The 26,579-nt window shown below is 49.1% G+C and overlaps 1 protein-coding gene across 9 annotated transcripts in view; it reads left to right on the top strand.

Moving 5' to 3' along the window:
• SH3BP4 (SH3 domain binding protein 4) overlaps window positions 1-22,747 on the top strand; it is an 88,471-nt gene extending 65,724 nt beyond the window's left edge. For 7 of the 9 annotated variants that reach the window (XM_068123719.2, XM_068123715.2, XM_078782623.1 and 4 more), the window contains 2 exons: window positions 18,810-18,998; window positions 20,322-22,747. In XM_068123719.2, coding sequence (XP_067979820.2) covers window positions 18,810-18,998; window positions 20,322-20,543 — 411 coding nt within the window. In that variant the 3' untranslated portion in view covers window positions 20,544-22,747. Of the gene's footprint in view, window positions 1-18,809; window positions 18,999-20,275 lie in introns of all 9 variants that reach the window. The other 2 variants (XM_078782624.1, XM_068123720.2) reach the window with 1 other exon arrangement.
• Window positions 22,748-26,579: the final 3,832 nt, after the last annotated feature.

Genomic DNA, 26,579 nt, shown 5'->3' with positions numbered 1-26,579 from the left:
CCCCCTGGTGGTAATTCGGTGATCGACCGGGATTCGCACCCAGGATCCTAGAATCCCAAGCCGGCACCCTAATTGCTAAGCCAACACCAGGCTAAATTGTAAAGACAATGAATGAATGATCGTTTTGAGGCCATTTTTCCCCGCTAAAGCGGGGGTTAGCCTTGCGGGCCCTATGACAATCATGGCTCCCTGTTTGAGGCAATGTTTTATGGCCGGATGCCCTTCCTGACGCCAACCCTTGGTCGGCTCTTACGATGCGCAGGGATACGGTGTACCTATTCTAAGCCGGGGTACACACCGGGATCATTCATCCCAGCAAGCTGGTACTCAATTTGCCGACCTCGGAAGGATGACAGGCTGAGTCAACCGCCCTGGCGTTAATTCAGCGATCGACCGGGATTCGAACCCAGGATCCAAGGATCCCAAGCCGACACCCTAACCACGAAGCCAACACCAGGCTAAAGACAATATCATCGTATAATAATTTAGTAGTTGTAGCAGCAGTTGTCTTGGTATCACCATGCACACGAGACTTTCTTATATCCAGCATGTTCCGTAAATTGGTAAACGCCTTCGTCTTTGCAAGATTGTTTGAATCCGATAATGTTTAAACGTGAGGCCTACTGAAACCCTGATTCATGCTCTCGCCACTTCATGCTTGGATGACTGCAATTTACTGTTGGCAGACACACCTGCCCTTCCTGTTTCAACTTGAGCACAACATGGCAGCCAGTCATGCAGTTCGATCTCGTAAATCCGATCACGCGTCTCCAATCTCTTAGACTCCTCACTGTTTTCCAGTGCATCACCACATCCATTTCAAAATATCGTTGAGAAGTTGTGAAGTTAAAAATAAACTTTCTCCTGTTGATCTTTTCTAACCTAATCAAACTCTACTTACCAGGAATAACGCTGCTGTCTGATGGTGAGAATTCCCTGATAACCACTCACACAAGGATGCTTTTGGTTCGGGTCCGAATCCAGATTCTTCGACCTATCTGTGGGATAGAAAATGTAAACTGTTGAGCTTGACGGAGGTATTCTTTCCCCTGAGTGCTGTTTTAGTTTAAACCTGCTTTCACCCCTGTCTGTGTCTGTCTGCCTGTCTGTTTGTCCGTCTGCCTGTCTGTTTGTGAACAGGATATCTCAAAAAGTGGGAGACGGATTTGGAGGAAATTTGGTGGAGACATTGGGTTATTTTTGGACATTGGACAAGGACAAAATGATTAGATTTTGGTGAAGATCCGGAGATCTGGATCTACATCCGAGAATTTGAGAAATGGGGCAAAACCAATATATAGCGCAATATCTCAACATTGTAGACAGATTTAGACGAAACCTGACGCACCGGTTGGGTGTTTCACAAGGACGAATCGTTTTAATTTTGGTGAAGATCTGAATACGGATCCGGATACAAGAGTTTTTATTTTATTTTAAGTGATTTTTCACCATTGAAAGGGCCAAAAACGATATATAGCACATTATGACAAAACATGGTGGACGAGTCGGTTGGGCAACAAGAACAAGCCGATTGGATTTTGGTTCAGGTCCAAATCCCGTTCCGCCCTATCAGTGGGATACAAAAGGTAAACTGCCCAGCCTGGCCGAGGTATCCGCTCTACCGAGCGCTGTTCTAGTTTTTTTAGTTGTTTTGAATTTTTTACTATGGAGTTTATCTTGCCATGTAAAGAGCTTTGGGATTTTATTCCCAAATGAAAAGCGTTGTATAAGTAACCAATTACAATTGATTGGGAACCGTTAAATGTGCTTAGATGGTTTGAGACCATGAAGATGCTTGCTCGAGTTAATGATGAGAAACACAAATCGATATTCATCATTTTATTTTATAAACTAGACATGACGATTCTGTCTGCAAAGCAAAACGGTTAAATACAATAGTATAGTGATTGTACAACTTGTTTGCTTTTCTGTTGTATTTACTGCGCTAATCTTCTCCACCAATAACACGTTCACCATCTTTTTGCAGTTTCTGGTGGAATGTGACTTCTATTTCCAGTTACTGGTTTGTCTTTAAAATATTATTTTGTAATATTATGATTTAAATCTTTGTTTCTTTCACATTTCTTTCTACTTTTTCACATTTCTCCTTATTCATTCTAATTCTTGGTTGTTCTTTCTTTCTCTTTATTCATCTATCTGTCCAAGGAGAAGTGAATTCTTGCAGAGATTTTTCTGGAAGGTTCACTTGGCTGTGCCTGGATGGGTTTGAGGGTTGTGGAGTAGCACCTGAAACCCGAATCCTATCCAGGTTCCTCTTGATAACTCCATCTTTGCTCTTTGATTATTCGGGTTCCTTCTGATGATTCCAATGTAGTATTTGGTTTTCCATTTCATTAGAGAGTGTCGGTGCTGTCAAAGCAGTTTGTCTTTGGTTGCACAGGGTTGTTTGCCATTGCCTTCCCAGCAGTAGTTAGGGCAGGTATATTTAATTTGTTCAGGTTAGGGCAGGTATATTTAATTTGTTCAGGGTACTCAGCGATATCTCACCTACTCTTCGTGAAGGACACAGTGGGGTCTTTAACGTTCACGAACTAATACCGGCAGATGGAATGCCCAATGTAAAGTCGATCGGAGGGACGACACACACATTGATGAACCGGTACCTTTTCTGTGAAACACCGAGATGACAGTTTATAGCTGTGTCTGGATTCGAATCCAGGTGAGGCAGCTTGGTCATCTATTTATAGACGTGTGTGCTTGGGCACGTGTGTATTACCTTTCGGCCATCCTTTTTTCTTTTCTTTTTTAAATTTGATTTCCTTGTTACTGTTACATTTTTGTTGTGCAAAGTTCTGTTATATCTGTTTGTTGACATTTTATCTCCTCTTCCAGATATATAATACTTGATCCTGAAGTGTGGTGCTGCGCACACACAACTTGCTTGCCAAAGAGGTAGGCCACAACGTGTTTGTTAAACAAGAGAGTCTTTATTTCGAAAGCTCGAACTGCAGCACTGAGCGGGCTCGAGCTTAGAGCCCGCATATATGTGCCGAGGCCACGCCTAGTCCCCGGGCGTGGCCGATCGATCGAAGGGCGGGGCATGTGCCATCGGTCCCCGCCTGGGCGCTCGCGCCACCCACTGGTGCGCGGAATTATTACCCCTTGTGCCCGCCACACGCGCCCCCCCAGAATTCCCGCGCACCTGAAGGGTGAGTTTGCGGGGAAGCCGGATGACCCGGCCGAAACGCCCCCTGGCGATGGGTGCAGGGCTGGGGGGTGGCGGGGCTGGGGGGTGCTGGGGGTCCGACCGCCGGGGGGCGGCCCCGACGCGGAGGCAGAGCTTCTGGCGGGGGGTGGTCCGGATCGAGGTGGGCCGGCTTGAGGCGGTCCACGGAAATGCGATCCGGGGCACCGCCAATGTCGACCGTGAAAAATTTGACCCCGGTCTCCAGCACGCGGAAGGGCCCGTCGTACGGGGGCCGTAGTGGTGCCCGGTGGGCGTCGTGCCGGATGAACACGTACTTTGCCGTGCGAAGCTCCGGGGCGACGTGGGAAGGCGGGCAACCGTGGTGTGCCGTTGGCACCGGGGCGAACCTCCGGGCGGTCTCCTGAAGGGCGGAGCGCTGTTGCGCCGCGGACCAAGGAGCCGTGGAGTCGGGGATAAATTCACCCGGTACCCGCAGTGGTTGCCCGAAGACCAGCTCCGCCGAGGACGCAAGCAGATCGTCCTTGGGCGCCGTCCTGAGGCCCAGCAGGACCCAGGGGAGTCTGTCGACCCAGCCGCCGTCGTGGAGGCTGGCCGAGAGCGCGGCCTTCATGGAGCGATGCAAGCGCTTGCAAAGGCCATTGGCCTGGGGGTGGTAGGCCGTGGTGCGGTGTAGTTTCACCCCGAGCCCTTGCGCCACCGCGGCCCAGAGCTCCGAGGTGGTCAGACGAGATGTCCGAGGGGGCACCGAACCGGGCAACCCAAGTGGCGATAAAGGCTTGCACCACCTCAGCCGCAGACGTCGCCGCCAATGGGATGGCCTCCGGCCACCGTGTGGTGCGGTCGACCATGGTGAGGACGTGGGTGAACCCTCGCGAGGGGGGCAGAGGTCCCTCCAAGTCGACGTGCACGTGGTCGAACCGCCGCTCGGGCACCGTAAACGGGGCCAACGGTGCCTGAGTGTGGCGGTGGACCTTTGCGCGCTGGCACGCGAGGCACGTCCTGGCCCAGTCGCAGATGTCCTTCCTGAGGCCATGTCAGACGAACTTCGCCCCGACGAGTTTCTGGGATGCCTTCGTGCCAGGGTGGGACAGGCCGTGGATGGCGTCGAACACTGGGCGCCGCCAGCCAGCGGGCGCAATGGGGCGAGGCCGGCCGAGGGAGACGTCGCATAGGAGGGCCGTGCCCGCGGCGTCGAACGGCACCTCGGTGACGCGGAGGCCCGTGATGGCGGTCCGCAAGGCCTGGACGCTAGGGTCGGCGGTCTGGGCCTCCACCATCCGGGCATAGTCGACCCCGAGGTGGACTGCGTGCACGACGGACCGGGAAAGGCAATCCGCCACCGGGTTGTCCTTACCCGCCACGTGACGGATGTCCATCGTGTACTCGGACACGGCAGAGAGGTGGCGCTGCTGCCGTGCCGACCATGGCTCGGCGACCTTGGCCATCGCGAACTCAAGGGGCTTGTGGTCAACAAAGGCCGTGAATGGGCGGCCGTCCAGCAGGTGGCGGAAGTGTCGGACCGCCAAGTGGAGCCCGAGCAACTCGCGGTCAAAGGTGCTGTACCGGCGTTCGTGCGGGCGAAGCTGCCGGCTAAAAAACGCCAGCGGTTGCCAAGCACCACGCACCCATTGCTCATGCACCGCGCCCACCGCGTAGTCCGACGCGTCGGTGGTGAGGGCGATCGGTGCATCGGGCGCCGGGTGCGCCAGCATGGTGGCGTCGGCCAGAGCCAGCTTTGCGCCCGCGAACGCCGCATCCATCGGCTCCGACCATGCGATGTCACCTTTGCCCGGCTTGCCCCGAAGGGCCTCGTGCAAGGGGAGGAGGAGCCGGGCGACATGGGGCACGAAACGGTGGTAAAAGTTTACCATGCCCAGGAACTCCTGGAGCCCCTTGATCGTGCGGGGCCGCGGGAAATCCCTGACCTCCTCCACCTTGGCCTGTAAAGGGACGGCCCCGTGCTCGGTGATGCGGTGCCCCAAGAAGCTGATGGTAGCGACACCGAAACGGCACTTGGCGGGGTTGATGATTAGGCCATGCTGGCCCAGGCGTTCGAAAAGCATGCGGAGGTGGAGCAGGTGCTCCTCCCAGGACGCGCTCGTGACTAGGATGTCGTCCAGGTAGACAAACAGGAAAGGTAAGTCGGGCAAGACGCTATCCATAAGCCGCTGGAACGCCTGGGCCGCATTCTTCAACCCGAAGGGCATCCTTAGGAATTCGAAGAGGCCGAAAGGGGTGATGACGGCCGTCTTCGGGACGTCGTCCGGTTGGACGGGGACCTGATGGTAGCCCCGTATGAGGTCCACCGTAGAAAACATGGTCGTGTTGGCCAACCGGGCGGAAAAGTCCTGAATGTGTGGGACCGGGTAGCGGTCGGGGGTGGTGGCATCATTGAGCTGGCGGTAGTCCCCGCACGGCCGCCATCCCCTGCCGGGCTTCGGCACAATGTGCAGCGGAGAAGCCCAAGTGCTGTTGGAGCGCCGTACGATCCCCAGCCGCTCCAGCGTGGCGAACGCCGCTTTCGCCACGGCGAGCTTCGTGGGCTCGAGTCGGCGTGCCCGTGCATAGACCGGTGGCCCGACCGTGGGGATGTGGTGCTCCACCCCGTGTTAACGGCCACCGCGGAGAAGGTGGGCCTGCACACACACACGTGCCCGGAAACTGGCGAGGAGGCGGGTAAAGTCGTCCGCTGCCGGAAGCGTGCAAACTAAACTCGCCGGGACGGAACCTTCCAGCAAGCCGCTTGGCAAGCCGCTCGGTGAGCCGCTCAGTGAGCCGCTAAATGAGCCGCTCAGCGAACAAGCGAGCGAGCTAAATGTTTCGGCCTGGACGAGCCGTCTGCGCTTCACGTCGACCAACAACCCATTGGCACATAGGAAGTACGCACCAAGCAATGTCATTGGCATGCTGGCGGTCACGAACGACCATTGAAAGCGCTGCCCTCCGAACCGCAGGGAGAGGCTGCACTTCCCGAATGTGCGGATGGGTGTACCGTTGGCGGCAAGAAACGTGGGGCCCCGGCCCGCGGTTCGCTTGTCGGACGTGGAGGCGGGGATAACGCTTACCTGCGCTCCTGTATTGCAGAGGAAACGGCGCCCGGACAAGGTGTCTGTAATGAACAGGAGGCTGCCGGAATGGCCGACGCTCAGGGCCGCTAATGAGCGCCGGCCCAGCCATTTCCCGACTTGTCAAACGAGCATGGCGGGCGACATGTCCTAGCCTTGTGGCCGAACCTGGCGTGGAAATAGCACCAGGCTTGCGGCGGCGGGGGCGGCGGCGGCCACGGTGTTCTCGGCGGCGGTGGTGGTGGGCGGGGCACGGCAGCGGCCACGAGGGACGCTGTAGCCTCTGCCCCGGGATCCACGACGGCAGCACCGTAACTCGACCGCGTGTCGCAAGCCGCGAAAAACTTGTCGGCCTCTACGGCCAGGGCGCGGGGTTCCCTTATTTTGGAACCGGCCAGCGCGAGGCGTACCTGTAGAGGTAGCTGGCGTAGGAAAAGCGCCCGGAATAAGAAATCCGGGGCTTGGTCACCCAGCAGTGACAGCATAAAATCCATCCGCACGGATGGTCGTGTGTCGCCGAGTTCGGGAAGGTCCAGGAGGCGGTCGGCCCGTTCGATCTCCGTGAGGCCGAACGTGGCGATGAGGAGACGTTTGAGCGCCTCGTACTTGTGGTCGACCGGTGGGTGCCGCAGGATGGACACGACTCGGGCGGCAATGCTGGGCCCGAGGGCGGCGACCACGTGGTAGTAACGGGTCTCGTCCGCCGTTATGCCTCGAAGCTGAAATTGCGCTTCTGCCTGCACGAACCACACGTCGGCCTGTGCTTCCCAAAACTCTGGGAGTTTTACTGCGACGGCATTGATGGCCATGGCGCGTTCGTTGTTCAGCAACGGCTGAATCAATCGGGGTCACCAGTGAAGTGTGGTGCTGCGCACACACAACTTGCTTGCCAAAGAGGTAGGCCACAACGCGTTTGTTAAACAAAAGAGTCTTTATTTCGAAAGCTCGAACTGCAGCACTGAGCAGGCTCGAGCTTAGAGCCCGCATATATGTGCCGAGGCCACGCCTTGTCCCCGGGCGTGGCCGATCGGTCGAAGGGCGGGGCATGTGCCATCGGTCCCCGCCTGGGCGCTCGCGCCACCCACTGGTGCGCGGAATTATTAGCCCTTGTGCCCGCCACAATCCTACCTTTTTATTTGCATGGACTTTTATTCCCTGGTCTGTGACCTTCTATTCAGTGTTCCTTTGCTATGACTTGCATCCAGTCTTTTGAAGCTGCACTCTCAACTGCTTCCGTTTTTAGTGTCCGTGGGTAGTTGGTCATGTGCCTTTTTTCTTGGAATGTACTCGAGTATTCCTGACTTTGGTTGGAGCGGCATTGTCTTCATTGGAGCCAATTTTTGTTTTCCTCGAGTCTTTCCCTTCTGAGAGTGGAGTTCAATGCTTCCTGATTGTTTTTCGGTGCTGCACTGTTTCCCACGTGACTCTTTCCTTCTATTCCTATTCGTTGCACGGTGTTTTTTCACTTACACTTCTTTAACAAAACAAATTGACTTTAATGCTATTTGCTTTGCTCCTGATACCTGTACACTTGATTTTCTGTTCGGTGATAATTTGGTATTTCCAATTTCAATTCATTTATGTACTTCCTGTGGGAATAAAGTCTCCAACACGTGCACATACGAATCACATGTTTGGTTGTGTCTCCAACACGTGCACATATGAATCACATGTTTGGTTGTGTCTCCAACACGTGCACATATGAATCACATGTTTGGTTGTGTCTCCAACACGTGCACATATGAATCACATGTTTGGTTGTGTCTCCAACACGTGCACATATGAATCACATGTTTGGTTGTGTCTCCAACACGTGCACATATGAATCACATGTTTGGTTGTGTCTCCAACACGTGCACATATGAATCACATGTTTGGTTGTGTCTCCAACTCGTGCACATATGAATCACGTGTTTGGTTGTGTCTCCAACTCGTGCACATATGAATCACGTGTTTGGTTGTGTCTCCAACACGTGCACATATGAATCACATGTTTGGTTGTGTCTCCAACACGTGCACATATGAATCACATGTTTGGTTGTGTCTCCAACACGTGCACATATGAATCACATGTTTGGTTGTGTGTCCAACACGTGCACATATGAATCGCATGTTTGGTTGTGTCTCCAACACGTGCACATATGAATCGCATGTTTGGTTGTGTCTCCAACACGTGCACATATGAATCGCATGTTTGGTTGTGTCTCCAAAACGTGCACATATGAATCGCATGTTTGGTTGTGTCTCCAACACGTGCACATATGAATCGCATGTTTGGTTGTGTCTCCAACACGTGCACATATGAATCGCATGTTTGGTTGTGTCTCCAACACGTGCACATATGAATCGCATGTTTGGTTGTGTCTCCAACACGTGCACATATGAATCACATGTTTGGTTGTGTCTCCAACTCGTGCACATATGAATCACGTGTTTGGTTGTGTCTCCAACTCGTGCACATATGAATCACGTGTTTGGTTGTGTCTCCAACACGTGCACATATGAATCACATGTTTGGTTGTGTCTCCAACACGTGCACATATGAATCACATGTTTGGTTGTGTGTCCAACACGTGCACATATGAATCACATGTTTGGTTGTGTGTCCAACACGTGCACATATGAATCACATGTTTGGTTGTGTCTCCAACACGTGCACATATGAATCACATGTTTGGTTGTGTCTCCAACACGTGCACATATGAATCACATGTTTGGGTGTGTCTCCAACACGTGCACATATGAATCACATGTTTGGGTGTGTCTCCAACATGTGCACATATGAATCACATGTTTGGTTGTGTCTCCAACACGTGCACATATGAATCACATGTTTGGTTGTGTCTCCAACACGTGCACATATGAATCACATGGTTGGTTGTGTCTCCAACACGTGCACATATGAATCACATGTTTGGTTGTGTCTCCAACACGTGCACATATGAATCACATGTTTGGTTGTGTCTCCAACACGTGCACATATTAATCACATGTTTGGTTGTGTCTCCAACACGTGCACATATGAATCACATGTTTGGTTGTGTCTCCAACACGTGCACATATGAATCACATGTTTGGTTGTGTCTCCAACACGTGCACATATGAATCGCATGTTTGGTTGTGTCTCCAACACGTGCACATATGAATCGCATGTTTGGTTGTGTCTCCAACACGTGCACATATGAATCGCATGTTTGGTTGTGTCTCCAACACGTGCACATATGAATCACATGTTTGGTTGTGTCTCCAACACGTGCACATATGAATCGCATGTTTGGTTGTGTCTCCAACACGTGCACATATGAATCACATGTTTGGTTGTGTCTCCAACACGTGCACATATGAATCACATGTTTGGTTGTGTCTCCAACACGTGCACATATGAATCACATGTTTGGTTGTGTCTCCAACACGTGCACATATGAATCACATGTTTGGTTGTGTCTCCAACACGTGCACATATGAATCACATGTTTGGGTGTGTCTCCAACATGTGCACATATGAATCACATGTTTGGTTGTGTCTCCAACACGTGCACATATGAATCACATGTTTGGTTGTGTCTCCAACACGTGCACATATGAATCACATGGTTGGTTGTGTCTCCAACACGTGCACATATGAATCACATGTTTGGTTGTGTCTCCAACACGTGCACATATGAATCACATGTTTGGTTGTGTCTCCAACACGTGCACATATTAATCACATGTTTGGTTGTGTCTCCAACACGTGCACATATGAATCACATGTTTGGTTGTGTCTCCAACACGTGCACATATGAATCACATGTTTGGTTGTGTCTCCAACACGTGCACATATGAATCACATGTTTGGTTGTGTCTCCAACACGTGCACATATGAATCGCATGTTTGGTTGTGTCTCCAACACGTGCACATATGAATCGCATGTTTGGTTGTGTCTCCAACACGTGCACATATGAATCACATGTTTGGTTGTGTCTCCAACACGTGCACATATTAATCGCATGTTTGGTTGTGTCTCCAACACGTGCACATATGAATCACATGTTTGGTTGTGTCTCCAACACGTGCACATATGAATCACATGTTTGGTTGTGTCTCCAACACGTGCACATATGAATCACATGTTTGGTTGTGTCTCCAACACGTGCACATATGAATCACATGTTTGGTTGTGTCTCCAACACGTGCACATATGAATCACATGTTTGGTTGGGTCTCCAACATGCCACAGCTGCTTTAACCCATAGTTGTGCTAATATGCAATCCAAATCGCTTAAATCTAGAATAAAGAACTAATGTTGCTTGTGAACGCGAGTGTAAATCTGCGTCAGCAAACCGGTAGAGCAATGGATGAAACGACCAGGACGTTGATGGGAGTATGGTCGCTGCCAGGAAAAGCAAGCCGAGGAAAACGTTCGAAGTGTTCATCAATTGTTGAGGACAGGAGGTTGATGCGCAAAATATCAGCTTCTCCTTGCTTTACATGGCAGTTGCTCAACGTTGTGTTCATGTCATCCATTGTTGAAATGTAATCTCACTCGAATGTGTATCCGCACTCATGTATTTTCTTAGCTTTCCAGGTCCAAAGATAGGGTGCCCTTATAACCCCACAATGACCCCTTTTTTGGTATCTCCTACTCCTGAGGGATTGTCCAAGTACGGATCTTCCAGGGCTAGTCACTTTAGATTCCAGGAGCGTCTCAAAGAGCATTAGCAGCATCGGACACATTCCAGGAAATGGAGGCATTGCTGCCTTCTCGCAGCTTCGATCGGGTCAGGCTAAAGAAACATCTTCATGGCGCAAGATGGAACTCGTCACAAACAGCTGAGGTGCTGCATTCATTGTTGACAACTATATAATCTTCTTTGGCTACAACACTGTTGGACCCACTTATGGAGCTTCAAGCGAAGCTCTTCCTCTTCCTCCTATTCTTGCTTTGCCGCTGTGGGGAATGGAGCAAAGGCCATCTTCTTCTTTTCCCCTTGTATATCGTTTTTGTCCATTGTTGTTTGCTACTCGTGCTTTGTGCAGTTACAGGTTGACTGGTGATGAAGAGTTTGACTGGTGATCAAGAGTTTGACCGGTGATGAAGAGTTTGACCGGTGATGAAGAGTTTGACTGGTGGTGAAGAGTTTGACTGGTGGTGAAGAGTTTGACCGGTGATGAAGAGTTTGGTGATGAAGAATTTGACCGGTGATGAAGAGTTTGACTGGTGGTGAAGAGTTTGACTGGTGATGAAGAATTTGACCGGTGATGAAGAGTTTGACTGGTGATGAAGAGTTTGACTGGTGATGAAGAGTTTGACTGGTGATGAAGAGTTTGACTGGTGGTGAAGAATTTGACCGGTGATGAAGAGTTTGACTGGTGGTGAAGAGTTTGACTGGTGATGAAGAATTTGACCGGTGATGAAGAGTTTGACTGGTGGTGAAGAGTTTGACTGGTGATGAAGAGTTTGACTGGTGATGAAGAGTTTGACTGGTGATCAAGAGTTTGACTGGTGATGAAGAATTTGACCGGTGATGAAGAGTTTGACTGGTGATCAAGAGTTTGACTGGTGATGAAGAATTTGACCGGTGATGAAGAGTTTGACTGGTGATGAAGAGTTTGACTGGTGGTGAAGAGTTTGACTGGTGATGAAGAATTTGACCGGTGATGAAGAGTTTGACTGGTGATCAAGAGTTTGACTGGTGATGAAGAATTTGACCGGTGATGAAGAGTTTGACCGGTGGTGAAGAGTTTGACTGGTGATGAAGAATTTGACCGGTGATGAAGAGTTTGACCGGTGATGAAGAATTTGACCGGTGATGAAGAGTTTGACCGGTGATGAAGAGTTTGACTGGTGATGAAGAGTTTGACTGGTGGTGAAGAGTTTGACTGGTGATCAAGAGTTTGACTGGTGATGAAGAGTTTGACTGGTGGTGAAGAGTTTGACTGGTGATCAAGAGTTTGACTGGTGATCAAGAGTTTGACTGGTGATCAAGAGTTTGACTGGTGATCAAGAGTTTGACCGGTGATGAAGAGTTTGACTGGTGATCAAGAGTTTGACTGGTGATCAAGAGTTTGACTGGTGATGAAGAGTTTGACTGGTGATGAAGAGTTTGACTGGTGATGAAGAGTTTGACCGGTGATGAAGAGTTTGACCGGTGATAAAGAGTTTGACCGGTGATGAAGAGTTTGACTGGTGATGAAGAGTTTGACTGGTGATGAAGAGTTTGACTGGTGATGAAGAGTTTGACTGGTGATGAAGAGTTTGACTGGTGATGAAGAGTTTGACTGGTGATGAAGAGGTTGACTGGTGGTGAAGAGTTTGACCGGTGATGAAGAGTTTGACTGGTGATGAAGAGTTTGACCGGTGATAAAGAGTTTGACCGGTGATGAAGAGTTTGACTGGTGATGAAGAGTTTGACTGGTGATGAAGAGTTTGACTGGTGATGAAGAGTTTGACTGGTGATGAAGAGTTTGACTGGTGATGAAGAGTTTGACTGGTGATGAAGAGTTTGACTGGTGATCAAGACTTTTCCATTGAAACTACTGAAAGTTCTTTCTTGGCAGCTCAATTCAATAAGTTGGTCCACCAGCCAGGCTTGTGATTCACTGAAGACCCCGTGTCTGGCGGAGCAGGAATATGTCTCATTATTAGTCACAAAACATGCAGTTAGCAGTAAATATCCATGTGCTTGTCCCTACTTACTTGCAGGATCAGTTGAAGTGGAACTGGTCAACCCCCCCCCCCTGTCAGAAAAGGATTTTCAGATTTATATTTAATCCTTCTAGTGTTAGAACACCTTTCTAGTGTTGGCTTAGCAGTTAGGGTGCCGGCTTGGGATCCTAGGATCCTGGGTTCGAATCCCGGTCGATCGCTGAATTAACGCCAGGGGGTTGACTCAGCCTGTCATCCTTCCGAGGTCGGCAAATTGAGTACCAGCTTGCTGGGATGAATGATCCGGGTGTGTACCCCGGTTTAGAATAGGTACACCGTATCCCTGCGCATCGTAAGAGGCGACCAAGGGTTGGTGTCAGGAAGGGCATCCGGCCATAAAAACATTGCCGCAAACAGGGCACCATGATTGTCATGGGGCCCGCAAGGCTAACCCCCGCTCTAGCAGGGAAAATGGCCCTAAAAACGATCATTCATTCATTCATTTTTCAGTGTTAGAGCCCATGCCTAAGCTCTAACTACCATGCGGCCATCACTGGCACCACACACGTCAGCTTTTTCATCTTCATCGATATGGCTAAGGACCATTTATGTGCTTGTCAACAGTCATTTTATCAACAAACTATTTTTAGCTAATTCCGAAACTCTCATGTTTGGAAGTTATTCTTCGATATTGTCAGATAATTATCATTATCAGCTCAGACTGTTGCTTCCTGACTCCCTACAAAGGGTGAAGGAGATCTCAGATTATCTATCAGTCATTTGTACACACTGGCTGAAATTGTCTCAGCACATGTAGAGGCTTCTGGGAAATTGTGCCTTCCATTGCGGCTGTTTGAACGTCACCCGGAATTTGAAGCGCGCCATCGTGGAAGCACCAGTTTTACGGGGCCGCAAATTTGCCTCCAAGGTGGAGCACTCGTTTCGAATTGTGCATGAAAGCAATAGATGCCACCATATCTGCATTGAATGCGGCACCTAATGCACCCAAGATCCACTCATCCCTCGCCAATTGTCATCCAAACTCCTTCAGCTATTAAGCAGACCAGCCATGGTTGACACCCCATGCAGACAAGGCGTGGAAGCAGTTCCAAATGAAAATAATTTTTGTAGTTCTCCAGTTTTTTTATATATACAGACTTGGCATTTAATATGGAATATATTTTTTTTTCTTGACTTGGGTTTACTTTCTGAACTCAGTATATCAATCTGGTGAGTTTCTTTTACCCTTCGGTGATGTCTTTGTTGAAAGAACCATGTCACTGATTGTCTTTCGCAGCAAGAAGTCAATAACAGGATTATATCACAGGTGGCGTGACAAAATGTAAGGACAGGTACATTTGACGATTGGCTTCACAATCGGGTATATAAGGGTTGTTGCGTTCTGTATTAGTGGAAAACAACTGCTGCACGTCTACAAAAGTTATTGCCGCTTCCTCTGGTGATGGTCCGTCAACTTGACAATGCTGTTTGTCATGGAGTGGTGGCTTTACGAAATTCGGGCATGAAACAGCGTGCTATTGCTCGGCAGTATGGCATCACTCAAGGTCAGGTGTCAAAGATCCTGAAACGAAATGCTCAGAGGGGTGTCCCTACTCCAATACCGAGGCCAGGACGTCCACGCAGAACCACAAGGAGAGATGATCGCCAGCTGCACCGGTTAGTCTGCAATGGCCGTACCAAGTCAGATAATCGGCTTACGGCTGAGTGGCAGCAACTGACAAATGTGCCTGTGTCCAGAAGGCTAGTCAACCAACGACTGGTTCAAGCAGGCTATCGTGCCAGGCGTCCCCTGAGAAAGCCACGCCTGACCAGACAACACTGCCAGCGCCGATTGCAGTGGGCCAGAGAGCACCATCAATGGCAGCCAGGACACTGGAATCACGTGACCTTCAGTGACGAGTCTAGATTTCTGGTCTATCGTCAAGATGGCCGCGTCCGAGTGCGCAGACAAGTGCATGAAGCCCACAACGAAGATTGTATAGTGCCAAGAGTCCAAGCTGGAGGTGGTGGGGTGACCGTTTGGGATGCTTTTCATGCAGGGGGCAAAACTGACCTGGTTGTTCTGAATGGAAACCTGAACCAGTTCAAGTGCAGGGTCATTCTGGAAGAAACATTGCTTCCATTTGCTCGTGCAGCCTTTCGAGTAAACTTTGTCTTCCAAGATGACAATGCACGGCCTCATCGTGCTCGCATGATCCAACACTTTCTTGCTGACCGTTAATATAGAGCATATGAAGTGGCCTGCCATGTCCCCGGATATGAATCCGATAGAGAACTTGTGGGCAGAATTAACACGTCAAATCGACAACTTGGACCAGCAGCCTGCCTCTGTGCGTGAATTGCAGCAGACTATTGTCACTGCATGGCAAGCGATTCCTGTCCAAACCTTGGCAAATCTCGGGAACAGCATGCCTCAACGTGTATGTGCTCTCCTGAATGCTCGTGGGGGTTACACGAAGTACTGAACTGTAATTTTACTGTCCGTATTCCCAGTCGTAATTTAGCTTTTGTTTTTGTTGAAAATAAATTTGGCTAATGTGCAAAATAAAGAGATACTTCTGGAAAACGTACAGAAGTTTAACACAGTACTGTCCGTGAATTGAGTTCGATATCAGTTTGCATCACTTTCAAGGATCAATTTATTTGTTTCGAAATGTCAAATGTGGTTTTTGTTTCTTTTAAAGGTCACATTAACAAAATCTAGAATAATTTCAACATAATTCCAATGAACTTTTGGTTCTAAGACATCTTGAAAAGTAAGTTCACCCCCACAAAAAAAATATTCCATATTAAATGCCAAGTCTGTATATATACTGTGCATGGGTTAAGGCTCATAATGGAGCTGACACACACACAAGTACATACTGAGACAAACACTTAACACAGCCACTGAGCTTGGGGGACATGCTGTCACTTCCCGTGATGCTCTGGGTACCAGCGACGTCATAACAATGGCGCCGCGTTTCTCACCGTACTCAGTGGGGCATTTCCTCAAGAGGAATTTCGTCCTTCCCATGGACACCAACCTAAGGGGATTGTCCATGTCCTATCCTTTTCAAGCAAGGAAGCAGCACGTACCATTTTTAGTCTTTGGTATGCCTTGAACCGGTCCAAACCGGATGGGTGTTTTTTTAGGAGACACAATCTTCTTACTGGATGGCTGTTGGATCCCGACTCATCCGCCCTTTGCAGGTGTTGTTTTTGGGCCTGGCAGGTGTCACAGTCACCCTCCTAACTAGCAAAGCCAGTGATTGGTGTCAGTTTAGTCGCCAATAACCTGACCATGCGGCAGGTAGCACTGGGTTACCTGCTACCAGTGGCAGTTCCAAAAGACTGACCAGAGCTGAATTAAGTGAAAAAGCAATTTTCTTTCCTTTTCCTGGTTCTGAAGAGTCTGCGGTCATCAGTACATACTGGATCTAGGACCTGGACCTTTGATCAACTTCATGGTGCGAAGACACATCTGCACGGAATCCCCAGGCTTCTCAGGCCATCAAAACAAGTGACGTGTTTACCAGCATCAATCTCGGATGCTTACGTACTTCCATACTTAAATACGTCATTGCATTGGAAGTTTCACAGGTTTGTTTGACGTTCCTTGTTGTTGTTCTTTTAATCAGTTTAATGCATTCCTGGTTACCTTATTCCTGTCCCTACATTTTATCCCACCTGGACAATACTCGCCCTTCAGAATGGTGTATTGGTGTAATCCACCCAAAAACGCTCAGTGCACATGTGCAGAAACCCGTCGCAACAAGGTCCATTTGAGCAGCGGCAGCGGCCCAACCTTTATCGTGCAGGCCAGATGAGGATTGTAACATTAAAATGGCTCGCAAAGCTTCTGAAAGAAGCCAAAAATACTTGGAAATGTACCTGTGAGAAAGGGGTGTGCCTCTATACAACGAAAGACTTGGAGAACTTTCTCAACAACTCAACCAAAAAGTTGATATGTTGAAGTTGTCTCAAAAAATTTGATACACTGCAAAAACTCCCGATTATATGGGACTGTCCAAGGCCTGTGGATGTGGTCTTGTGGTCCAAGGGCTGTGGATGTGGTCTTGTGGTCCAAGGGCTGTGGATGTGGTCTTGTGGTCCAAGGGCTGTGGATGTGGTCTTGTGGTCCAAGGGCTGTGGATGTGGTCTTGTGGTCCAAGGCCTGTGGATGTGGATGTGGTCTTGTGGTCCAAGGGCTGTGGATGTGGTCTTGTGGTCCTAGGGCTGTGGATGTGGTCCTGTGGTCCAAGGCCTGTGGATGTGGTCCTGTGATCCAAGGGCTGTGGATGTGGTCCTGTGATCCAAGGCCTGTGGATGTGGTCTTGTGGTCCAAGGGCTGTGGATGTGGTCCTGTGATCCAAGGGCTGTGGATGTGGTCTTGTAGTCCTAGGGCTGTGGATGTGGTCCTGTGGTCCAAGGCCTGTGGATGTGGTCTTGTGGTCCAAGGGCTGTGGATGTGGTCTTGTGGTCCAAGGGCTGTGGATGTGGTCCTGTGGTCCAAGGCCTGTGGATGTGGTCCTGTTGTCCAAGGGCTGTGGTTGTGGTCCTGTGGTCCAAGGCCTGTGGATGTGGTCCTGTGGTCCAAGGCCTGTGGATGTGGTCCAAGGGCTGTGGATGTGGTCCTGTGGTCCAAGGGCTGTGGATGTGGTCCTGTGGTCCAAGGCCTGTGGATGTGGTCCTGTGGTCCAAGGCCTGTGGATGGTGTAGTTTATGTGAATTCCTCAATCATCTCTGCCATTGAGTGGACTTTGAACCTCGCAGGATTACATCGTGTGAACATGGCAGGCTTGTTGATTTATTTAATGGAGTCTGGAATCGGAACACCGACGCCATCATTACCAACATTCAGGTAGACTTCCCAGAAGGAGACACCTTATCAGGTTTAGTTCCCAGATCAGAAGCATATCCACTCTATGTGTGCAGAAAGACGTGTAACTTTCTACACCCTTCGGCCCAAAGAGACACATGGAGGTTCTGATAAGAAATGCTTCACAGAGATTGGCGAGTTGTTTGGAATCATCAAGCGGCCGTGACTTGGCTTCCGGTCACTAATGGAGGTTGTGGCTCACAAATAGCATCTCAAGTTGCCACATTTCTCTTCCTCCATGGTTTCCGTCATGTGTGTCTAAGCTTACATTCTTTGAGTTTGATCATTTGTACTTGCACAATTGGACATTGCCAAAGTCGCTGTCCATCTCAACACAAAGGAGGTGTGTGATCTCAAAGGGTTTGAAGCTACGGAGATCCTGCAACGGGCAGGTGAACGAAGGGTCAATTTGGGTTGTTTCACTTTCCTGGGGTGCACAACAAGGTGGATGACTTGTGCAGGTGGTGACCACTGAATTCAGATTAACACCTGAATCGGTACATGATGCGGATTGGTCGGTTCACGTTCAGGACTCCGATAGTTAAACTCTTTGCCACCAAACTGGGTCCACACTGGTTTTCCATTCCCAATCCCAAAGGGGCGGAGCAAGTAAAATGGAATAATAGGTTGTTGGGACAAATAGGTACGGGATGCCAAATCATTAAATTTGGTAGAGAAGAGCACGTGTCAATAAATGTCCTGGGTTTCTAACTGCACTTCTCATCCATTGAAAGCACCATGGAGTGCTTTGCACTTCTCATCCATTGAAAGCACCATGGAGTGCTTTGCACTTCTCATCCATTGAAAGCAGCATGGAGTGCTTTGCACTTCTCATCCATTGAAAGCACCATGGAGTGCTTTGCACTTCTCATCCATTGAAAGCACCATGGAGTGCTTTGCACTTCTCATCCATTGAAAGCACCATGGAGTGCTTTGCACTTCTCATCCATTGAAAGCACCATGGAGTGCTTTGCTTTTGGAATTTGACATTACAATGTTGGTTGGTTGGGCATTTGTAAATGATGCAACAACTCCTTTCTTCCTGTGGATGCTAACTTGACAGGCATTGCTGACCATGGACTGCCAGGGACTTGTCGTGCGCCTGCTGCAGGACTTTGTCTTGCTCACTACAGCTGTGGAGGTGAGCACGCGGTGGCGGGAACTGGCCGAACGGCTGGCAAAGGCCACACGTCAACAAATGGACGCCTTCGAGCAGCCACACCGTGACAAGAATGGACATATCGAGGATGAGGTGAGTAACAGGTGGGGAAAATGTGGACACAACTAAATCATGTGGATGTTTGTCATTTGTCATTAAGCATTGAAAGGGAGTTAAACCCCCATCTCGCACACCCAACCCCTTCGTGTGTGTGTGTGTGCGTGTTTGAGTGTGTGTGTGTGTGTGTGTGTGTGCGTGTGTGTGTGTGTGTGTGTGTGTGTGTGTGTGTGTGTGTGTGTGTGTGTGTGTGTGTGTGTGTGTGTGTGTGTGTGTGTGTCGCTGGTTATCTCCTCTCCAAATGCAGGTGTCAGAAGGTGGAACGGAGCCCTCCCAGGTCTAAGTGTGCACCCTTGTGTGTATGCGTGCAAGTTTTTTTGTTTTTTTCCTGCCATCCGCACACGTGGGCGAACCTCAGGTGATGGAAAGGAGATCCGCCAGGTCTCAAAGTATGCACCTCTATTAGCGTGCGTGCATACACACGTATGTATATGTGCATGCATATGTACATGTGTGCGTGTTTTCATATACCTGTGTATATATGTATATGTATATATACAACAACAACAACATGCATTTTAAGGCCATTTTCCCTGCGAGAGTGGGGGTTAGCCTTGCGGTCCCCATGACAATCTTCTCCATTTTGCCCTATTTTCTGCATCTCCCCTTGTTAACCCCCTTGCCCGCATTTCTTCTTCCACCATCTTTAGCCAAGTCTTTCTCGGTCTTCCCCGTCCTCTACTTCCTTCTACATTCATTGCCATCACTCTTCTCAACCAGTCACTGTCATCCTTCCTCAGCACATGACCAAACCATCTCAACCTGTTCCTCTTCACAGCATCAATCACAGGCTCTATTCACATATATGTATATGTATATGTATGTATATATTTATGTATGTATGTATATATATAATATGTGTACATATCAAATAATGACATTAGATTTGTTTGGTCTCTCCATGAACACACACACACACACACACACACACACACACACACACACACACACACACACACACACACACACACACACACACACACACACACACACACACACACACGACCACACCCAGCCTTGCAGACAAGGCGATGATGAAAGCAATGTTGGGTTTCACCACCTGTTTATCACCTGAAGCCTCTTTCCCCTGGGGATTTCTTGTTTTTTAACACCGAGCACGCAATGTCTGCATAGTCCGAGATGAAAATCACTCGCTGTATAAAACATCGATCCTGATCCTTGCCGAACTTCGGGACTGAATACATTGGTGGAACCCACAGTTTAGAATTTGGATATCCGTGATCCTGCCCCAGTTTTTTCTTCCTGCCGGTGACGCATTTTGTTGTATGTGCCCGAAAGACGATGTGGAAGCCTGCGTACGACTTCCTGGTGACATGGAGTTCAAAAATGGGCGAAAGCTACCGTGACGTGGTGCAAGAACTGCACGTGGCCCTGGAGAAGATGCGCAATCCCATCACTCGTCATTGGCGCCATCTCACGGGGACTCTCGTGCTCATCCTGTGCCTGGACATCCTAAGAGCGGCCGCTTTTAGCCCACCCGCCGATGACAGCACCACGTGATGTGCCCCTCGTCCTCCTGCCGACACCCGATGGTCCTCCGCATTTCTACACACCATTTGTTTTTCAAACATTTAACAAAGCATCGTTTTGCTTTAAGATCAATTTTAACAGAAGCTTTGGGATGCATAAGTTTTGTGATTCTAACAATTTTACACGTTAAATTTACATTTTGAATCTAACATTGTTTTGCCCTCGGATTGAGAGTCGTGCGATTTGATCTCCACTCTATAAGGTTTTGATTGAGAGTCGTGCGATTTGATCTCCACTCTATAAGGTTTTGATTGAGAGTCGTGCGATTTGATCTCCACTCTATAAGGTTTTGATTGAGTCGTGCGATTTGATCTCCACTCTATAAGGTTTTGATTGAGAGTCGTGCGATTTGATCTCCACTCTATAAGGTTTTGATTGAGAGTCGTGCGATTTGATCTCCACTCTATAAGGTTTTGATTGAGAGTCGTGCGATTTGATCTCCACTCTATAAGGTTTTGATTGAGAGTCGTGCGATTTGATCTCCACTCTATAAGGTTTTGATTGAGAGTCGTGCGATTTGATCTCCACTCTATAAGGTTTTGATTGAGAGTCGTGCGATTTGATCTCCACTCTATAAGGTTTTGATTGAGAGTCGTGCAATTTGATCTCCACTCTATAAGGTTTTGATTGAGAGTCGTGCGATTTGATCTCCACTCTATAAGGTTTTGGGATTTTATTTGTGAATATGTTTTTTAACAGAACCTTGCGCTATTTTTATATGTTTGTCAATTTATTATTTCGAGGGCACGTTCTCCCAATTCTAATGATGACGACACAACGTTATCCTGTGTAAATGGTCTTTGGCTCATTTTTTTCATTATTTCTAAGTTGTGCCAACAATTTGATTGTCTGCAAAATCCCCCAGCAGCCTTTGCTCTGATTTTAGCAACTTTCAGATCAATGCAGATGAGAACACTTTTGTTCTCATCGTTTTTTCTCCTTCTTCACCTTTCATTCCATTTTAATTGCCAATAATTTGGGGTTATTTTCAATCGATGACTCGTTACTTTTATACTTTATTTTGAAATGATTCTCATGATGTATTCTATCTCCAATAACGATAGGAGGATGGAAATGCTTTCCAAAGAATCCATAGTCTAAGTTCTCCAACCTCTGGTCGTATCACATGACTCGATGTCTCGGCCTCGGCAACGCAAGGTTCACCGTGCCTCCACTAGCCTCCATAATAGAGCAAATTCCATGTTCTCCTCCTCCCGGATATACCCGAGGCGGAGGGGATGGGTCTAATCAGCCGACCAATTACAAATCTGTTGTGAGACCTCGTGACATTTAGCCAATAGCGACATCAGCCAATGGCAAGCTCGTGTTATCATTGTTTTGCATCCGTTGAGGAGGTACATAATACATTACCAGAAATAATCCATTGAAGACCATCATGTCCCACTTTGTCTCTGTCTTCCTCCCCCCGGAGCATCTCTGCTCCATCTGTGTAGAAGAGGACCATATGCCTGTGCTGAAGCTCCAGTCTCAGTGTGCGAGGCCGACAGTATTCGTCTCCTGGCACGCTTCGGGTTTGCAGTCGGAGTGTTCACATTATTCCATAGCATAGGGGAACCTGGCCGCTCCTTAACCCATGCTTAGCAAGAGCAGACCTTTGAGCTAGCGGAGGCATGGTTAACCCCGCGTTGCAGGCCCAAACTTTGTCGGCCGATACAATGACAGGTTGGAGAACTTATTATGGATTCTTTGGACATGGATTTTCTCTGATTTGTACATTAATTTATTTTACTGTTGTGCCAAATACTGTGGACACCTGTTGAATCGTTGTGGTCTTTACCTTTTGTGCCATTTTTTGTACTTTAGCAATACTAGTACTTTGGCAATAAGAAATGTGATATTGCACAGTGTTAATGGTGAGGAGTATGAGCTTTATAGATATGGATTTGCTGTTATCTACACCTGGAGCTTGATTAATCTTTTAAAATATAAAACTATCCAAAACTTTACTCTATTTACTAATGTTTAGATGAGGCCATCATGCTCCTATTTTCCTTCATTGTTGTGATTGCAATTGTGTTTCATGTCCATCGACTCATTTGGAGTTTCTACATATTAATGATATTTTAAACTCTGATCCACATTAACTTCATCTTCGTCCCAATGCTTTCACTTTGTTACATATAGTATGTTATTACAATAAATTGTGCACAATACTTCTCTTGGTCTTTTCTGTTCATTCTTTATGTACACTTTCATGTTTCATGCATCATAATGAAACGTATAACTAACTGCCAGTTATGTAAACAAAATAAAGTTTTGGTTGTCGATAATCTTGAGTGTCTTATATGTGTGTATGTATATGTATATATATGTATGTATATATATATATATATATATATATATATACACACACACACACACGCAGCCACCATCCCTCATCGCAGCCACCATCCCTCATCGCAGCCACGATCCCTCATCGCAGCCACCATCCCTCATCGCAGCCACCATCCCTCATCCGCAGCCAGGTTCCCTCATCGCAGCCACCATCCCTCATCGCAGCCACGATCCCTCATCGCAGCCACCATCCCTCATCGCAGCCACCATCCCTCATCCGCAGCCACGTTCCCTCATTCGCAGCCACGTTCCCTCATCCGCAGCCACCATCCCTCATCGCAGCCACCATCCCTCATCGCAGCCACCATCCCTCATCGCAGCCACCATCCCTCATCGCAGCCACCATCCCTCATCCGCAGCCACGTTCCCTCATCCGCAGCCACGATCCCTCATCCGCAGCCACGATCCCTCATCGCGGCCACGATCCCTCATCGCGGCTACGATCCCTCATCGCGGCCAGGATCCCTCATCCAGGCCACGATCCCTCATCACGGCCAGGATCCCTCATCCACAGCCACGATCCCTCATCCGCAGCCACGATCCCTCATCCGCAGCCACGATCCCTCATCCGCATCCACGATCCGTCATCCACAGCCACGATCCCTCATCCACAGCCACGATCCCTCATCGCAGCCACGATCCCTCATCGCAGCCACGATCCCTCATCGCAGCCACGATCCCTCATCCGCAGCCACGATCCCTCATCGCAGCCATGAGCCTCATCGCAGCCATGATCCTCATCCGCAGCCACGATCCCTCATCCGCAGCCACGATCCCTCATCCGCAGCCACGATCCCTCATCGCAGCCACGATCCCTCATCGCAGCCACGATCCCTCATCGCAGCCACCATCCCTCATCCACAGCCACGATCCCTCATCGCAGCCACCATCCCTCATCGCAGCCACCATCCCTCATCGCAGCCACCATCCCTCATCCGCAGCCACCATCCCTCATCCGCAGCCACCATCCCTCATCGCAGCCACCATCCGTCATCCGCAGCCACCATCCCTCATCGCAGCCACCATCCCTCATCGCAGCCACCATCCCTCATCGCAGCCACCATCCCTCATCCGCAGCCACGTTCCCTCATCTGCAGCCACGTTCCCTCATCCGCAGCCACGATCCCTCATCACAGCCACGATACCTCATCGCAGCCAGGATCCCTCATCGCAGCCACGATCCCTCATCCACAGCTTGAATCTCGGCAGGTGAATCCCGGGCTTGAATCCCGGCAGGTGAAGCCTGGTCTTGAATCCCGGCAGGTGAATCCTGGGCTTGAATCTCGGCCTGTGTAGCTTGGGCTTGAATCTCGGCCTGTGTAGCCTGGGCTTGAATCTCGGCCTCTGAATCCTGGCCTTGAATCGTGGCAGGTGAAGCCTGGTCTTGAATCTCGGCCTGTGTAGCCTGGGTTTGAATCTCGGCCTGTGTAGCCTGGGCTTGAATCGCGGTAGGTGAAGCCTGGTCTTGAATCTCGGCCTAGCTCTAAACTGTCATCTGTGTTTCGCAGGTAGGACAATTTGGCAATGTGTGTGTGTGTGTGTGTTATCCCCCAGGTGGACGTTAAACCTGGCGTCCTCTCTGCCGGTATCGATTGGTGGACGTTAAAGACCCTCCGGTGGCCTTCACAAGGCGTAGGCATATTATGGCCTGCACCCTGGCTAAATTCCAAATTCCTGCTCTGACCGACTTGGGATACTGCATCAGCAACACAGGTGCACCCCCAGCAAATGATGCCACCCACAGCCACGAGATTCATACGAAGGAAGAAGAACACAAAAGACGTTCCGCAGTTTGATTAAAATAAATGCAGAGAGGACAAAAAGGAGGGAAACAAGCTTTCGCTCAGTTTCTCCAGCACAATCTATAAAAAGGTAACCACCAGTGATGCACAACCACCACCGGTGATGGACAACCACCACCGGTGATGGACAACCACCACCGGTGATGCACAACCACCACCGGTGATGCACAACCACCACCGGTGATGCACAACCACCACCGGTGATGCACAACCACCACCAGTGATGCAAAAGCACCCCCACTGATGCACAACCACCACCGGTGAGGCACAACCACCACCGGTGATGGACAACCACCACCGGTGATGCACAACCACCGCCGGTGATGCACAGCCACCACCAGTGATGCACAAGCAGGACCAGTGATGCACAACCACCACCAGTGATGCACAACCACCACCAGTGATGCACAAGCAGCAACATTTCGAAACATGGATTTTGCTTCTCTCACCGAGTCACAACATCGTCGAAAATCTATCATGGTGTTCAGAAGAACCCAAGTACTCATCCAGGTAGCTAGTGAACCCAGGTACTCATCCGAGTGGGACGTTCTCAAAATTATAAATCCAGGTAGCCAGTGAACCCAGGTACTCATCCTCGTGGGACGTTCTCAAAATTATGAATCTAGGTAGCCAGTGAACCCAGGTACTCATCCGAGTGGGACATTCTCAAAATTATGAATCCAGGTAGCTAGTGAACCCAGGTACTCATCCGAGTGGGACGTTCTCAAAAATTATGAATCCAGGTACCTAGTGAACCCGGGTACTCATCCTAGTGGGGCGTTCTCAAAATTATAAATCCAGGTACCTAGTGGACCCAGGTACTCATCCTAGTGGGACTTTCTCAAAATTTTAAATCCAGGTAGCCAGTGAACCCAGGTACTCATCCGAGTGGGACGTTCTCAAAATTATAAATCCAGGTAGCGAGTGAACCCAGGTACTCATCCAAGTAAGACGTACTTAAAATTATGAATCCAGGTACCTAGTGAACCCAGGTACTCATCCTAGTGGGACTTTCTCAAAATTATAAATCCAGGTAGCCAGTGAACCCAGGTATTCATCCTCGTGGGACTTTCTCAAAATTATGAATCCAGGTAGCCAGTGAACCCAGGTACTCATCCTCATGGGACGTTCTCAAAATTATGAATCCAGGTAGCCAGTGAACCCAGGAACTCATCCGAGTGGGGCGTTCTCAAAATTATGAATCCAGGTAGCCAGTGAACCCAGGTACTGATCGGAGTGGGACGTTCTCAAAATTTTGCATCCAGGTAGCCAGTGAACCCAGGTACTCATCCTCGTGTGACGTTCTCAAAATTATGAATCCAGGTAGCCAGTGAACCCAGGTACTCATCCGAGTGGGACGTTCTCAAAATTATGAATCCAGGTAGCCAGTGAACCCAGGTACTCATCCTCGTGGGACGTTCTCAAAATTATGAAGCCTGGTAGCTACTGAACCCAGGTCCTCATCCTCGTGGGACTTTCTCAAAATTATGAATCCAGGTAGCTAGTGAACCCAGGTACTCATCCTCGTGGGACGTTCTCAAAATTATGAATCCAGGTAGCCAGTAAACCCAGGTACTCATCCTCGTGGGACGTTCTCAAAATTTTGCATCCAGGTAGCCAGTGAACCCAGGTACTCATCATCGTTGGACGTTCTCAAAATTATAAATCCAGGTAGCCAGTGAACCCAGGTACTCATCCTAGTGGGACGTTCTCAAAATTATGAATCCAGGTAGCCAGTGAACCCAGGTACTCATCCTAGTAAGACGTTCTCAAAATTTTGCATCCAGGTAGCCAGTGAACCCAGGTACTCATCCTCGTGGGACGTTCTCAAAATTATGAATCCAGGTAG

This window comes from Myxine glutinosa, chromosome 7, assembly GCF_964187855.1.
Source record: "Myxine glutinosa chromosome 7, kmMyxGlut1.1, whole genome shotgun sequence".
NCBI lineage: Eukaryota > Metazoa > Chordata > Myxini > Myxiniformes > Myxinidae > Myxine > Myxine glutinosa.
Note: the sequence above shows the minus strand (reverse complement) of the source record. Positions and strands in the feature narration are given on the sequence as shown.